Source organism: Diabrotica virgifera, chromosome 3 (assembly GCF_917563875.1).
Source record: "Diabrotica virgifera virgifera chromosome 3, PGI_DIABVI_V3a".
NCBI classification, from domain to species: Eukaryota; Metazoa; Arthropoda; class Insecta; order Coleoptera; family Chrysomelidae; genus Diabrotica; species Diabrotica virgifera.
Genome location: NC_065445.1, coordinates 217,171,014 through 217,187,503, shown reverse-complemented (window position 1 = coordinate 217,187,503; position 16,490 = coordinate 217,171,014). Strand labels below are relative to the sequence as shown.

Genomic DNA, 16,490 nt, shown 5'->3' with positions numbered 1-16,490 from the left:
GACAGGAGCTCGAAACAAATGACAATCGATGAAAAGCCCTATTATAAACATTAATATCATTATTTATACAGGGAGGCCAAAATAATTTTTGAATTAAATTAATTGACGCAAGAAGAACAATGCCTGTAATTTATTTAACTCAAAATATATTCTATTGCTGTCAGAAAATAGAAAAAAATGTTTATTTTGCAAATAAACATTGCTTTTAGCTTAAATTAAATGTTCAAACTGCCAATAGGTAGGAGGGAGGCTGTTTGTGATTTAATTTAAGCGAAAAGAAATGTTTATTTGTGAAATAAACCTTTTTTTCTATTTTCTGACAGCAGTACAATGTATTTTGAGTTAAATAAATTACATACATTCTTCTTTTTGCGCCAATTAATTTAATTCAAAAATTATTTTTTGGCAACCCTGTATAAATACCTAATGATATTAATGTTTATATTACTGAATAGAGAATTGAACGCCCTTTCAAATGACCTACCACACGACCCCTATTCCCATTAACAAAATTATCGATTACGTCATCACGCTCAGATGGATGACGTCACTAGTATGAAATATATGCCAAAAAATTGTAATTTAAAAATAAAAATCGGCCTCTATCGGGATTTTGCTCCAAAATCGTCCGTTTTAAACAAATGAATTTATTCCATAATTTAGCCCCTCTTTATAATCTACTATAATAAATCTTTCATGTCATCAATTATTTAATTATTGATAAATAATTAGGTACTTCCCTATTTTCCCATTTTAATTGAAAATTGCAGATTTTTTGGGAAACCTCGGATTTTCTGAGTAAAATTTTTGTTGAAGGAAATCGGAAAAAAAAATAACTTTGTGCAGAACTAAATTACGGTGAATTTTTATTTGAGTGCTTTTGGCTCAAAGGAAAAATCTTAGGAGTTACAGAGCATGCACTAATTGAAAAAAAAAAGAAGATTTAGGAGTGCTAATTTGTTTATAAATAAAATAACACACTTTCTGCGGACTTGTCATACCCCATATTACTAATATATGCAATCTTAAGATTCGATTTTAGCAATAAAATAGCTGGTAAATAATTTTTCCCAAAAATGGCATTTTTTCGATAATTTTCCCAGACTATCAACAAATTCCAATAAACCGGAGCGCCAACCCAAATTCTGAGCAGTGTCAACATGATAAGGTTAATATCCCCAGTTGTAACTAATATCGAAATGAATAAGAATCGCTATACTCTGCGGCTGTCATGGCGGTGTCGAAATGAAATTGCGACTGTCGAAATGAATTAGAATCAGGCCCCAGGGGAAATAAAAAGACGAATAATAATTGCAAACAGGTGTTATCATAGTCTATCAAAGTACTTAGCTAACAAACGTCTGTCTCAAAAAACTCGTATAAGGCTGTATAGAACATTGATCGTCCCCGTTCTCACATATGGATCAGAGGCATGGACGCTACCTAAAACAGATGAATCCGCTCTATCGATTTTTGAAAGAAAGGTGCTACGCAAGATATTCGGAGCGGTCTGTGAGAACGGAATATGGAGGCGTAAATATAACTTTGAACTGCAGAATATCTACAAGCATACGTTTGGTGGAAAATATATTATCACTATAATTAACCGAAACTGCAGTGGGCAGGACATGTAGCCCGGGCCCCTGAATCGAACATGATAAAAAAGATTCTAACAGCGCAACCCGTGGGAAGGAAAAGACGGGGTAGACCAAAGCTGAGGTGGATGGACGGGGTAACACAAGATGCCGAGATGATCGGAGTCGGCAACTGGAAAATGCAAGCAAGGGACAGAACAGAATGTCGTAGAAAGCTTGAGAAGGTCGAGGCCCTCTAAGGGCTGTAGCACCAAGATGATGATGATAATGAATGTCGTGTTAATAATAGGTGCTTCAGGATGGTTCTCAGGTTTTACAGAAATTTTTTTTATCGTGTAGTGCTATTTTCGATCATACGGAAAAGGTCGCGAAAAGGATCCAAGCTTAAAATCAACAATGGTTTCAGAAGGACAGGGCAACCTGTCATACGCCCAGTGAATCTTTTCGAATATTGCGTGATCATTTTGGGAGATAGCCACTGACCAGCCATAACGCCACCTGATGCGTACATATGGGGAATGCTGAAGGGGGCAGACCGATCCACCATCTGATATTCCGGAATTGTGGACTACGATTGAAGATTTTTTCGTCCTGATAAAACATCATGTATACTAAATATTTAGATAATCATAAACCTTTCAATATTCATTTTAGTACTGTTTATTTTGCCGTTACTTTACATTACAACTAACATCATCATCATCATTGGCTCAACCCATCGTGGGTCTTGGCCTGTTCCAGAATCAGCTTCCATTCCTTCCTTTGCCTTTGTTTTCCAATTTCGCACTCCTGACACCCGCAAGTCGTCTTCCACCTGGTCCTTAAATCGTGCTCTGGGCCTGCCTCTTTTCCTCACTCCATCCGGTCTCTGGCTATAAATGTGTTTCGACGGCTCCGCCTCATTCATTCTCTCTAAGTGGCCTAGCCACCGCAGCCTGTTAATTTTGATAGATCTACCAATACTAGAGGCTCACTATAAAGGGCGTAAAGTTTAAAATTATAGCGTCTATGTCATAATCCGTTTTCCTCCACGCCTTTATAGACATGTCTGAGGATTTTACGTTCAAAACAGCCTAACCGTTCTTCATCACTTTTTGTTATCGTCCATGTTTCTGGCGCGTAAGTGAGGAGGGGCTTGATTAGAGTTCTGTATATCAATATTTTTGTTCTTTTTGTGACTATGTTTGAAGTTAAAAGTTTCTTTAATCCTACGCTCTACATTTCTTCTTCTTATGGTGCCTATCCGTTACGGATGTTGGACACTAACATGGCTATTCTGACTTTGTTGACTGCTGCCCTGAAAAGTCCGGTAGTGGTTAAGTTAAACCATTTTCGCAGGTTATGCAGCCAGGATATTCTTCTTCGTCCTGGACCTCTTTTCCCATGCACTTTACCTTGAAGTATGGTCCGAAGTAGGTCATATCGTTGTTCATTGCGCATTACATGGCCCAGGTATTCCAGTTTGCGACGTTTTATGGTTACGACTAGTTCGCGCTCTTTACCCATTCTATGTAGAACTTCTTCGTTGGTAACTCTGTCTATCCAGGAAATCCTCAAAATGCGTCTATAGCACCACATCTCAAATGCTTCGAGTCTCTTCAGTGATGCTTCAGTTAAGGTCCATGACTCCACGCCATATAAAAGAACGGAGAATACGTATCACTTTAGTAAACGAATTTTTATTTCCAATTTTATATCGTGGCTGTTAAAGATTTTTTTCATTTTGACGAAGGCTGATCTTGCCTTCTCGATCCTTATCTTAATTTCCGTCGATTGGTCCCACTGTTCATTTAAGTTTGCACCCAAATAACAAAAGTTGGTGATTTGTGTTATAGGTTGTTGGTTAACTAGTAATTGACCAGGTGGTATCCTATTTTTGCTTATAACCATGTATTTGGTTTTTTTGATGTTAAAATCAAGCCCAAACCTGCTACTTACTTCTGCCACCCTGGAGACAAGTGTCTGCAGACCTTCAAGACTGTCTGCAAAAACGACAGTATCATCAGCGTATCTTATGTTGTTCAATCGTTCTCCGTTTATAAGTATTCCCTCGTCTATGTCCGTTAGCGCTAGGTTCATAATGTGCTCTGAATATGTATTGAACAATAATGGGGACAATATACATCCCTGTCGCACACCTCTTTTTATCTTTATGTCGTCTGTTAACTGATCCCCTACTCTAACAGCTGCAGTTTGTTCGTAATATATATATTGTTTATTATACGGCGATCTCTGCTGTCTAGACCAATTGAATTTAATATTTTCATCAGTTCGTCATGTTTTATTCTATCGAACGCTTTCTGGTAATCAACAAAACACACATATATATCACAATTCACGTCTCTACATCTTTGAAAGAGAACTTGTATTGCAAAAAGTGCCTCTCGAGTACCCAATGCATCCCTGAAGCCGAATTGTGTGTTTGTCATGTGTTCTTCACACTTTTTATATATTCTTTTATGTATAATTTTTAAAAAAGTTTTCAAGAGATGGCTCATAAGGCTTATTATTCGATAATCTTCACATTTTTTGGCATTGGGTTTTTTAGGGATTGTTATAAAAGTTGATCTTAGCCACTGTTGGGGTATTTTTCCACTTTGGTATATTTTGTTGAAGATCAAGGTAAGTCTTTTTACTTCGTCTTTATCCATAATTTTCAAAAATTCTGAGTAGAACTCGTCTGGTCCTGCGGCTTTTCCCTCCTTAATGTTGTTTATAGCAGCTTCTACTTCCGCTTCGAGAATAGGTGGTCCGGTATCGTCATTTTTATTTTGTGTGATGGTGACATTCCTATCGTCTTCAAATGTTGTTGTCACATAGTTCATCCATGTTGTTTTTGTTTCTTCAATATCAACTATTGGATTTCCTTGAGAGTCTGTTAAGTGTCCCGGCCTTTTTGATTTATAGATGCCTGCTGCTTCTTTGATCTTTTTGTGGAGGTTGAAGGAATCGTGTTTACGTTCCAACATCTCGATTTCTCTATTTAGTCTCTACATTTAGTCCATTGAAATGTTACATTTTTAGGCCATACCTTGCATTTGTTAGAGGAGTCAATTTTATTTTTTTTAATATGTAGAGGGGACCAGTAGAAGCTTAAGTTCAAGTTTTTGGGGTCGCCACTCTTGTCTCCCGGCCGCCATCTTGGAAAAGGGGTGCAAAGCGATTTCGCCCTATATCTCGTAAAGTACCAACCCTACGGAAAATGTAATACAACATAAAATATAGCAAATTAAATTTTCTACAATTTTGTTTCTATTACTTTTTATCGTAAAGTGACCAACAAAAAAGATATAAACAAAAATAAGTAAATTTTTTCGGACATCTTGGATATTAGAGCACCCTAATATGTCTGTCTAGATATTGGCATTGGATCCGACCGTCACATGTAACACCGTTGCCGTATCCTCTATTTTTTCATACTATCACGTTACAATTTTTTGTCATATTATATTTGTGTGTGAAATGTATCATTTTTGTGTATTTTAGGTATGTTCTATGTTATGTATATATAGGTTTTTACTTGATTATTTTAAATCATTGTGACGTTTAACTTGCTAGAAACCTTGTAATATTGTGTAATGTGTTAAAAGTAAGTAGTTTTGAAACACCAATTAAGTAAAGTTTATTACGTTGTTGTTTTCTTTCACCAATTTTGAAAAAATGTGAAAACATTGAATTGTCCACATCCGTCTGTCCGTCCGTCCGTCTTGTCTGTCTGTTTGCAAACTCAACTCCTCCATCATTATACCAGGTACAATGACAAATTAGGTGTCAGACAACCTAGGTCTAATTTCTCACCTTTAGTACTATCCTTGGATTATAAGCTTTAATTTGACACCTCATTTGTCATTATATCTAGTATAATGACGGAGAAGTAAACGTTATTTTTCTATTATTCTTGTAGGTACATTTAAAATTGATTAAAATTACGAAAGAAATATATAGAGAACAGCATGGCAACACTGTGACGCACAAACAACATTCAGCTGTGCGTTACATAGGGTGCTTTAATATCCAAGATGTCCATTTTTTCTAACAAGTTTCCTTTTGAAGGTTATAACTTTTCTTCAGTTTATTTTACAATAAAATAACATTATGGCAATTTTGTAGAGGGTTTTTCAGCGAACAATTTCCACTATAAAGGTGTTTAATTATATTTATTTATCTAGGTTTTATAGCGCTCCAAACTTTACCAGATTCTCGAATGCTCATAGGGATATAATAAAAACAAAACGGTAGGCTTACTTTTCTATCTTAACATATTTTTATTCATACAATTTATTATAACTTTAACATTCCTATGCTATTATTAATCTATTTTTGACCTTTCTCCCCACTATAAAACTTACCCTAAGCATATATAGAAAAGGCGCAAGAAGTTGTTTGGGGACAAATTCAATTCGACGGTCCAGAAGAAGAATGACGCAACCGCAAAATTCTTCAGAAGAGCAAAAAAACGATTTTTAAATATTTAAAATAAGGCAGGTTTACATGTATCCAGTAACTGGCGCCAGTCGCACTGGAACGACAGTGCTGGCATGGTAGTGGCATCATGTAAACGCTTTTTTGCTCCAGTCCAGCGCTGTCTGCCAGCGCTGTCTCGAATAGAAAGCTGGTCTATTTTTCATGCCAGTGGCCCTCGTCCGCGTCCCTTTTAACCTCGTGCCAGTGGTTGTAGACACGTGTAAACACAGCGTTCCAGTCGCTGGCGCTGTCGTACCTGTGGTTTCAGTGGCAGTATTAGGATTTTCAATAAGAGTGCCAGTGAGATTGGCGCCAGTTACTGGATACGTGTAAACGAACGTATCCAGCGCTGTCTTAGTCAAGCACTCGCATTAAGGCGCGTTTACATGTATCCAGTAACTGGCGCCAGTCGCACTGGAACGACAGTGCTGGCATCATGTAAACGCTTTTTTGTTCCAGTCCAGGGCTGTCTGCCAGCGCTGTCTCGAATAGAAGGCTGGTCTATATTTCGTGCAAGTGGCACTCGTCCGCGTCCCCTCTAACCCCGTGCCAGTGGTTGTAGACACGTGTAAACACAGCGTTCCAGTCGCTGGCGCTGTCGTACCTGTGGTTTCAGTGGCCGTGTTAGGATTTTTAATAAGAGTGTCAGTGAGATTGGCGCCAGTTACTGGATACGTGTAAATGAACCTATCCAGCGCTGTCTTAGTCAAGCACTCGCATTCCAGTGAGACTGGCGCCAGTTACTGGATACGTGTAAACGTTACTTAACAGTGAGACTGGCGCCAGTTACTGGACATACTGGATACGTGTAAATGTTACTATAGGAATTAAATGAAGAGTAATCGTCCAGGAGCATCGGTATGGCGTTTGTTTTTTGACAACGATGGCTTTCATTTTCATCGATATTGATTCAAATTTCATTCTCTTAATTTAATCGCCCCACTTTCAACCCTATCTACAGTTGCGTCATTATGCACCTAAAACAAGGTCTAACATAGCGCGTTTTTCAGTAACGGCGCAACTACCATATAGTGGCTCAGCACATGTTTACAGTTCGGTCTTTTTATATCATCTTTTCATAGTGTTTTAGAAGTTAATTGCGGAATAAACAGGAATTGACAAAATTTGCATTACGTCATTTTTCTTCCGTACCGGACTGAATATCTGCCTGCTATTACTTTTATTATAATTTGTCCTAGGTGGCACAGCAGTCGGTCCCTCTCTACTTAACTTATTCTTACAGTTGTGCTACCTATTTGGCCACGTGCAGTCGTATTAAAAATTGTGAAAAGTATTTTGAGTTTTATAATAATACTATTAAGAGTCTTGTGTGTAAAATTTATATTTTTGTGGTTAGATAAGTATTTTGTGTTTTTTGTAAGAGCGCATCATGCGTGGTGGTTATTTTATTTGTAAGAAACCTCTAGGGAAAATTATTTGTCAGTGGTAAAGTCGAGCCATTAACCATAAACTATTAGTTGTCGGCGAACGTTTTTCGTCTCTTTATATGACGTAAATAAAGACGATTCTCTGGAAACCCTGATATACTAACGCTTCGCCAAAACAGTGACAAAAAATGCATTTAATCTCTTCTCACTTCCTCCAACACAAGATGCAGCCCGTTTCCACAGACTCCGAGTGTATCACCAGATTTAGTTATGGCTCGGTAAACATTGTGAATCGAAACTTCCAAGCCTCCAGTACTCCCGAGCTTATGAAATTCATCTTTAGCAGATGCAATGGAAACTGGAAGTGCATGTGGTTGCCGAAAAGCAGACCTCAAATGTTTAGCAGAGTGCCTCTATTGTGGAGGTGAAAATGAATTGGTAGATAAATTACCGACAATGACGCCAACTCTAACTCTCATTATACCATACCACAAAAATTCATCTCGGATAGTGATTCACATCTTGACTCGCAGCCTGAACCATCGAAAAAAGAATGTGTGTGTACTTTGTACGCACGTAAGAAGATATTCTTCTATTATATAATAGGTAATTTAAACTAAGTAAATATACTTAAAAGGTTATTTGTACTTATTTTATTTAAAAATCAAACTAACTTTCTTATCTACCACTTTCAAAAAAGAAGAATATCTTCAAAAATTATATAATAATATACTTCAATCATAAAATCTATAAAAAAAAAATAAAAAAATAACTTGCTTGGGGCTCGAACCCACTTCACGTCTACCGCACCGTACGAAAGTTGACGGCATTTCAAACTGCACCAAACTCTCGTATACGTCATGTGGGAATATACACAAACTAAACGTTTACACCATAAATTTATATGAATTTAATAAAATTATTAGTTTGATTTTTGTCGAAATAAAATACAACAAAATATAGAGTAAGAAAACGATATATGAGATGAAGATTTGTAGAAAGTTTGTTCGTAATCACTAATCAGATTATGTAAATTAAAGCATTGCCTACTAATAGGTAACTACATTATTTTGTTTCTTCTTCTTAACGTGCCCTATCAAGTCCCCTTGACGTTGGCGATTAACATGGCGAAACTGTCTCTGTCTCGAGCTATTCTAAATAGGTGTTCTGCTTTCTTTATTCCTGTCCACTCCCGGATATTCTTCAACCAAGAGGCCTGCTTTCTACCAATTCCTCTGCGTCCTTCGATTTTACCCATCATAATAAGTTGAAGAATATTATACCGGTCTCCCCTTACTACGTGTCCAAAATAGGCCATCTTTCTATATTTGATGTTATCAAGCAGCTCACGGGTAGCATTTGCTCTCTTAAGGACTGCCACATTTGTCAGCATAGCCGTCCATGGTATTTTTAGAATACGTCTGTGCAGCCACATTTCAAAGGCCTCCAAACGGTTAATGGTGGATATTTTTAATGTCCATGCTTCGACACCATACAAGAGGACTGACCAAATGTAGCATTTAATCATGCGCTTTCGAAGTTGAAGTTGCAAGGTATCATTACAGAAGAATGACCTCATTTTTAAAAATGTCGTGCGGGCTATCTCGATTCTACATTTTATCTCTTTATCTGGATCTAGTTGTTCAGTAATATGGCAACCAAGATATTTAAAACTGGGTACTCTTTGAATCATATGACCATCAACATATAACCGTGAATCTTGATGGGCCAAACGGCTAAATACCATGTACTTTGTTTTTGAACAGTTTATATTTAGGCCAAACTCTCTTCCCACTCTGTCAATGGCATTTAAAAGGTGTTGTAATCCATTCATATCATCACTTAAAATAACTGTATCGTCTGCATATCTGATTGTATTTATCAGAATTCCATTAACCTTCACACCCCATTCCAAATTATGCAGCGCTTCCTTAAATATTCTATCTGAATACACATTGAACAACAGTGGGGACAGTATACAACCCTGTCTGACGCCTCTTTGTATTTTGCATATTTCTGTTGATTTTCCATTTATGCAAGCTGTCGCTGTTTGACGCCAGTATAATTTTTCTATGATTCGTACATCTTGACTATCAACTCCTTTATCCTTTAGTATTTTAATTAATTTGTGATGTTGTACTCGATCAAAGGCCTTCTCATAGTCAATAAATACAGCAAAGACGTCTTTCCTTTGATCTCGGCATTTCTGCAATAACACATTTAGTGCAAAGAGTGCGTCCCGGGTTCCCAGTCCATTTCTGAAGCCAAATTGTGTTTCATCCTGGTCTTCTTCACATTTATCTCTGATTCTACTGTGGATGATACGTAGAAAGATTTTCAAGGTGTGGCTCATAAGGCTTATCATTCTATAGTCGCTACAGTTTTTCGGACGTTGTTTTTTTGGTAGGGTTATGAATTCGGACTTTAACCAATCTTCAGGGATATCACCAGTCGAATAAACATCATTGAAAAGTTTGACTAGTATTCCAATTTGACTAGTATTTTGTTTACATTTTCCAAATAGATAGGTATTGAAACTATTAGGTATTTCCAACTGAAACATTTAGAATTACGTACCTGCGGCTTTTCAAAACTATTTAAAAAGTCACTATAATTATAAATTTGATTTTATTTCTGTCCACACATCAATAAAAACTAATATTATACAATATTTTTGTTTACCGATAACCTCCATATTGAACAATTATTGACAGATCATTTCAAAATTTCAACACCCAATCAGAGCCCGTATAACCACTAATACCATACTGTCGGTGTGCGCATGCGCGGGGATCAATCAAATTTTACCCTCAATAGATTCGCCGCTAAAGAAGAATATCTTCAAAAAATTAAAAAATAATAACCATGATAGCTCTTTTTCAACATATAATAATAAATAATATTATTTTGTCTAGAAATTGTCCGTGGATTAGGCCTATTGGGGATACCACACAACAAACGGGCCTCCAGACTCTACCTCATAGGTGGCCGGCAAAAGGGTCAAAAATAGCCAAATAATAGCATAGGAATGTTAAAATCATAATAAATAAATATATAGATAGAAAGTAAGCCCAAGGTTTTGTTTTTATTGTATTCCTATGAAAATTCGAAAAATCTGGTCACGTTTCAAGAGTTGTAAAAGATAGATAAATAAATAATAGCTAGATAAATAAATAAAATTAAACAACTTTATAGTGGAAATTGTTCGTTAAAAAATCCTCTATAAAATCGATATGATGTTATTTTATTGTAAAATGAACGGAAAAAAGTTATAACCTCCAAAAGGAAACTTCTTACAAAAATTTCTCATATTTTTGTTCATAACTTTTTTGTTGGTCACTTGACGATAAAAAGTAATACATATAAAATTGTGGAAAATTTAATTTGCTACATTTTATGTGTAATTAAATTTTCTGTGTGGTTACTGGTTTAGGAGATACAACGCGAAAGCAATTTGCACCACTTTTTCCAAGATGGCGGCCGGGGGACAAGGGCGGCGACCCCAAAAACTTGAACTTAAGCTTCAACTGAACCCTCCTACACATTAAAAAAAAAATAAAACTGACTCCTCTAAGAAATGCAACCTTAAATGTAACGTTTCAATGGACTAATTACAATCTATAGCATCGCTAAAACGGATTACTTTTATCATATTCGCAGGATTGTTCCCATTAAGTCAAATAATATTATGACATGTATATTGAATACAAATAGTTTTTAAAATAATACATACAAATAAAATTATTTAGAATGAAGTTCTGGAAATACCGTCATGCAAATTAGAATTAACCCCTTCCGCTCCAGGCCACTTTTTGAGATAGGGAGCTGTATACCAGCAAAACTTTTGTAATGAAAATACATTTTACGATAGTTATGATGTATAATAGAAGAGATATTCACCTATGGGGCCAAAAAAAATTTGAAAAAGTTTGAAGCAATTTGAATTTATATGACAATTTATAGTGTTTACCAGAATATCCACATAACGATATTTGGGTGTAATAGTATATCCACCCTTGGATATCGATTGTACTACCAAAATATCCACATCTGGATACCATTAAAATGTATCTATGTCTATTATTTAATTTATAAAGTCACGCTAAATAAAAATAAAACATATATAAAAAGACAGTGAACCATGAACAAACGTCGACCTTGAGCTGTTTACAATATTCTTGGAATTGTGTAAAAAAAATGGCTAACCATGATATCGCCGTATGGATATCCATGTCCTACCGTGATCCAAATTAATCTACAGAGCACTACACCACTTTTACAGAGTGCATTAATATCCCTATATGAATATCCGTATGTGGATATCGTGGTAAAGTTCGCCATACCTAAAAATATCCATACGTGGATACGATGGAGCGGAACAGGTTAAATTGGTACTACCTTGACTCAAATTTCATTTTAATAGTACTTAGTATACAGTGGATGTTAAAATATGTACATACATCTAACATAGGTACATATTAAACACTGTTGCCTATGTTTATATTTACAAAACTCAAGAAGCACTCTACAGAAATGCCAAAATGAGGGCATATAATCGACAGAAAACATACAAGAATCCCAAATTTGTTTATATAGTCGGTTCGCTAAACTCAGACACAACTACTGGCTAATGATTTTAGTAGGTAATTTTTTTGTCTTTAGTTACTGACTATTTAGTAATTGTTAACTACTATTTAGTAATGATTTTTTTGCCAATTTTACCAAATTGGCAAAATTACTTGCTAAAATCACTAGCCAGTTATGTCTGAGTTTAGCGAACGGACTTGAGTCAGTTAATACTGATGACCATTATTGTACAATATAGGCAATAGCCATTCTTCAGGGTAGCTGTTGATGATAAAAACCTACGTATGTATCATTAAAAACCTGTACTGGCATCAACGTGTAAACATCAGGTTTGGCCCGGGATAATATTCTGAAGAGCTTTAAATACGAAGAAGAATAAGACAGTGTTGCATTTTGTCCCCATTAATATTATCTATTCGGAGTTTCAATAACGCATTGGATATTGTTCAATGTGGTATTAAATTAATAGCGTCAATATTGATCATGTACGTGGATGACATTTGGATGTGGATGTTAATTTCAAATAGTTACGAAGCACTTCAACATCTGATTAACAGGATTACCACAATGTGTGATGAATATGGACTGAAGCTATGAATATGAAAACGCCAATACAATGTTATAAATACAATACAACCAGAAGTGGTCACAGTTTATGGAGAACAACTGGAGAGAACCTACAGTATCACTTACACTGACTGTAATTTAAATGAGACCTGGGACATAAGCAAAGAAATTAGAATACGTATTGAGAAGGCCACAGCTGCATTTTTTTGAGAGTATGTAAGTCATTTGAAGTAACAGAAGAAATGCTCATGGCGGACTTTCACACGGTGGGAAAGTATTTCCGTAAGTGGAGGCTCCAACCGAACGTTACGAAAACAGAGGTTTCCACTTTTCACCTACATAACAAGCTTGCAGGAAGAATACTTAACATCCAATTCGACAACACCACACTCACCTACGATAAAACCACAAAATACCTTGGGGTGACTCTTGATAAAACCCTATCCTTCAAGGAACATCTGACAAAAACAGCGGAAAAATTAAATCCAGAAACATCATACAGAAGCTGTGCGGCACAATATGGGGAGCATCGGCTTCCACCTTGCGATCATCTGCCCTGAGCCTTGTCTTGTCAACCACGGAATACTGCTCTCCAGTCTGGCTTACAGCCCACTTATACACAAAGTAGATGCCCAATTGAACAATACAATGAGAATTATTGCTGGCGTTATCAAATCCACCCCTAAGCAATGGCTCCCAGTAGTGAGTCACATTCCACCACCCAAGTTACGGCGCATAGACTCCCTCACTAGTGAGCACAGAAAGATAATTACTAGTGAGTCACTAGTGACTCCAGACGACCGCCAATAAAAACAGCAAAGATTTCTATGGAAAATGAGTTCAAGTTAACGACCACATGGAGTCGAGAATGGATGGAACAAACAAAATAGCAGTTTACCCTGTATCACAAAAAAACGACTATCCCCACTCCGTGACTGTAGACAACCACAAACCATCCATCACAGCACATAACACTGTCCCACAAGATCATATTATGGCAGATCAGATGATATCCTCATGGAGACTCCAGAGTCGATAGGCTATATAAATAAGCTAGATGTGGGTTTGTAAACCTATGTATTATGTTTTATACAAAATATACGTAAATGTAATTGTGTCATACGATAAATAAATATCATTTAAAAGATCACAAAATATCAATATAAATAGCTGACATACCTATGATGATCCTCTTCTCTGATTCTAATTCTCCCAATTCTTTTAGTTGTTTAAACTCTTTCACTGGGTCTTCTAACTGTTTCTTAATAAAAGTTGTAAAAGCCTCTACTGATCTTTGTCCTCTATACTCTCTCTTTGCTGGCTGGCCATTACGAATCACTTTTAGGGTTGGATATTTTGTGATGTGGTACTTTGAAGATATACTGCTTTCTTTATCACAATCCACTTTACCTATCACAACTTTTCCAGCTTCTGGAAATTCTTTGGCTATTGCTTCTGCCGTTTCATCAAATATAGGCATCAACAGATTACTAAACCTACACCAGTCGGCATAAAAATTTATAAATACTAATTCATTGGAAGCTGAAACAAAAAAAAAACAATATTAATCTAATTTATTGGGCCTTACTTATGGTCACGAAACGCGGCTGTAAATTTGTCGGACAAGAGATCAACAATCTTTATTAATTAAATATAAGTACATACTTTAAATTGAAAATTAAGAGTTTTGGGGGAAATTGTGACCCCAGCGTATGTTTTTCTTTAATAAATTCAAAAGTATTTTCAATTTTTAACTCATTATTTTTTTTATTTGACTTTAATATCATTCTAGATATCCTCGCATTTTGAAATAAAAAAATTCCCTATATTTTACGAATAAAAAATATATTCTGAAGTTGATGTTTAGTAAAATACCGACTATTATGTGTAATTCCAAGTAGTTTTACGCTAATGACGTCGACTTTGCAAAGTAACAAGACACTTACTCAACATACACACTAGACATGACACTAATACTCATGTTGTGACAGGCTGAATGACAAAGTCCATGCCAAAAAAAATAAAAAAAAATAAAAAAAAAACTTCATTTTTTTGTTAATTTTCATTTTTGACATTTTTGACCTGGGGTCATTTTCCCCCCCTTGGTCATCCGTGTAACAAAAAAAGGTTGGTCATCGGAAGGTTAACAAATGACGCGGGACGCGGAATCGCGTCCAACCTGCACTCTAAAATTTTTCAGGAAGAGGTAGACTCGCTTAAACGAAGCAGTTAAGACCATTTTAAAAAAAATTTTTTAATCATCTTCCAAAAAGGACGTTGTACTGTGGACTAACATGATTTTCATTATTATGCTACTAACTTACCCAATACATTATCTAAATTTTGTTCAGTAAGCTGTACAGCTCCACTATCTGTTGGTTCTATTAAGTAAATAATCTGAAAAAGAAGAAGAATAATCAATTTTTTATTGAAGCGATATTATTTAATACTAGCTTCGTTCGCAGTAACAATCCTGTACAAGTCCAGGACTAGTTACGAATTCTCTTAGTACTCGGGTTGTACGCAAGCGCGGTTCAGAATCAGTTCAGGATTGATTTACACCGCGAACGAATTTAGAACTAATATTATAACCTAGTTTTTATGTATCCATCTTATTTTGATGAATTTGTTATTTTAATTCAGATTTGCATGAACATTTTACTAGATCAGATCAACCAGATATATGTTTATAGTATGAATAGGCATGGTTTAATGTTATAAGTTTTAGTGGTTCTAATAAGCTACGAGACCATATTATTAAAATATTCTCCAAATATTTTTTCTAAGAAAAAAATTTGTTCTCTTGGTTCTCTTTATACACTGGTTACTGGTATTGTCTATAATAATTATTATTATTGTTACTTATTGTATTGTTATTAATTAGATGGGGTATTTTAACATTAACGTCCATATTATGTATTGTTTTCAATATTATATTAGGGTATCCTCGTCTAATAAAGATTTCATAGATATACCTATGTTATTTTATTCATTTTTTCAAGTAGTAAATTTTATATTACATTGGCTATTTTTGTATCACAAATAACATAAATATTTAACTTTAAAGAGACACACAGTATTTAGTACATATTCCTTCATATTAAAAAATGTTTTATTTGTTTATGATCATATTAAACTGTAAAAATTATACATCAAAGTATATAAAAAAGATTTTATTGACAATCACAATCAATAAATTTCTAAACATTTGAGTTAAACCACAGTATTAAAAACAAATGAAATAAACACAGAATGAAAAGCAAACACCGCTACAAATCCGCCAGCTGTTTAAAAAGCACAAAACAATATAGAAATGTTTGTAAGTATTTTGAAATTCCTACTGCGCATATTCGGACTCCGAGTTCGCTTCAGATCCCAAGGATCGGTTGGACTGGTTCCGAACTCGCAGTTCGGTTACCGCGAACGACAAATCTGACAAAATCCCGGACTAGCAGTTCAGAACTCGATTACCGCGAACGCTCTTTTTTAAAGTGCGCATGCGAAGTAATCCTGGACTAGTACAGGATCGTTACCGCGAACGATACTATTGTATCAAACTCTATTACTGAGGGAAGAAAATTGGTAAGAAGATTTTGTTAAATAAATTAACCCTGGTAACAAAAAATATCTAACTACATTTATACAGTATTGGAAATCTTTTTTCGGAACATGGACTTTTAATGCAATTTTTGATTTGCAATAGGAAACTTGCATAAAATTTTAAATTCGAAAAAATGGTATAAATCACAACAGAACATAATTTAGAACCTGTATCAAAGATAAAAAAGTTTTGTTTGTCTTTCGTTTGGCCCCTAAAGACGAGTAAAAATTCAACTTATACCAGCCACCCCAAAACGCGTCGTGACGTAACGGGGTTGTATGTTTACAT

The 16,490-nt window shown here is 35.5% G+C and overlaps 1 protein-coding gene across 2 annotated transcripts in view; it reads right to left on the bottom strand.

Annotated features, from left to right (window-relative positions):
- Positions 1–16,490, bottom strand: part of LOC126882367 (endoplasmic reticulum resident protein 44-like) — a 117,883-nt gene that overhangs the window by 92,834 nt on the left and 8,559 nt on the right. For both annotated transcript variants that reach the window (XR_007697299.1, XM_050647260.1), the window contains exons 2-3: positions 14,926–14,998; positions 13,781–14,143 (exon numbers count right to left, since the gene is read on the bottom strand). Coding sequence is in view for 1 of the 2 variants with exons in the window: in XM_050647260.1 (XP_050503217.1) it covers positions 13,781–14,143; positions 14,926–14,998 (436 nt within the window). In the remaining variant the exon portion in view is untranslated. The remainder of the gene's footprint in view (positions 1–13,780; positions 14,144–14,925; positions 14,999–16,490) is intronic.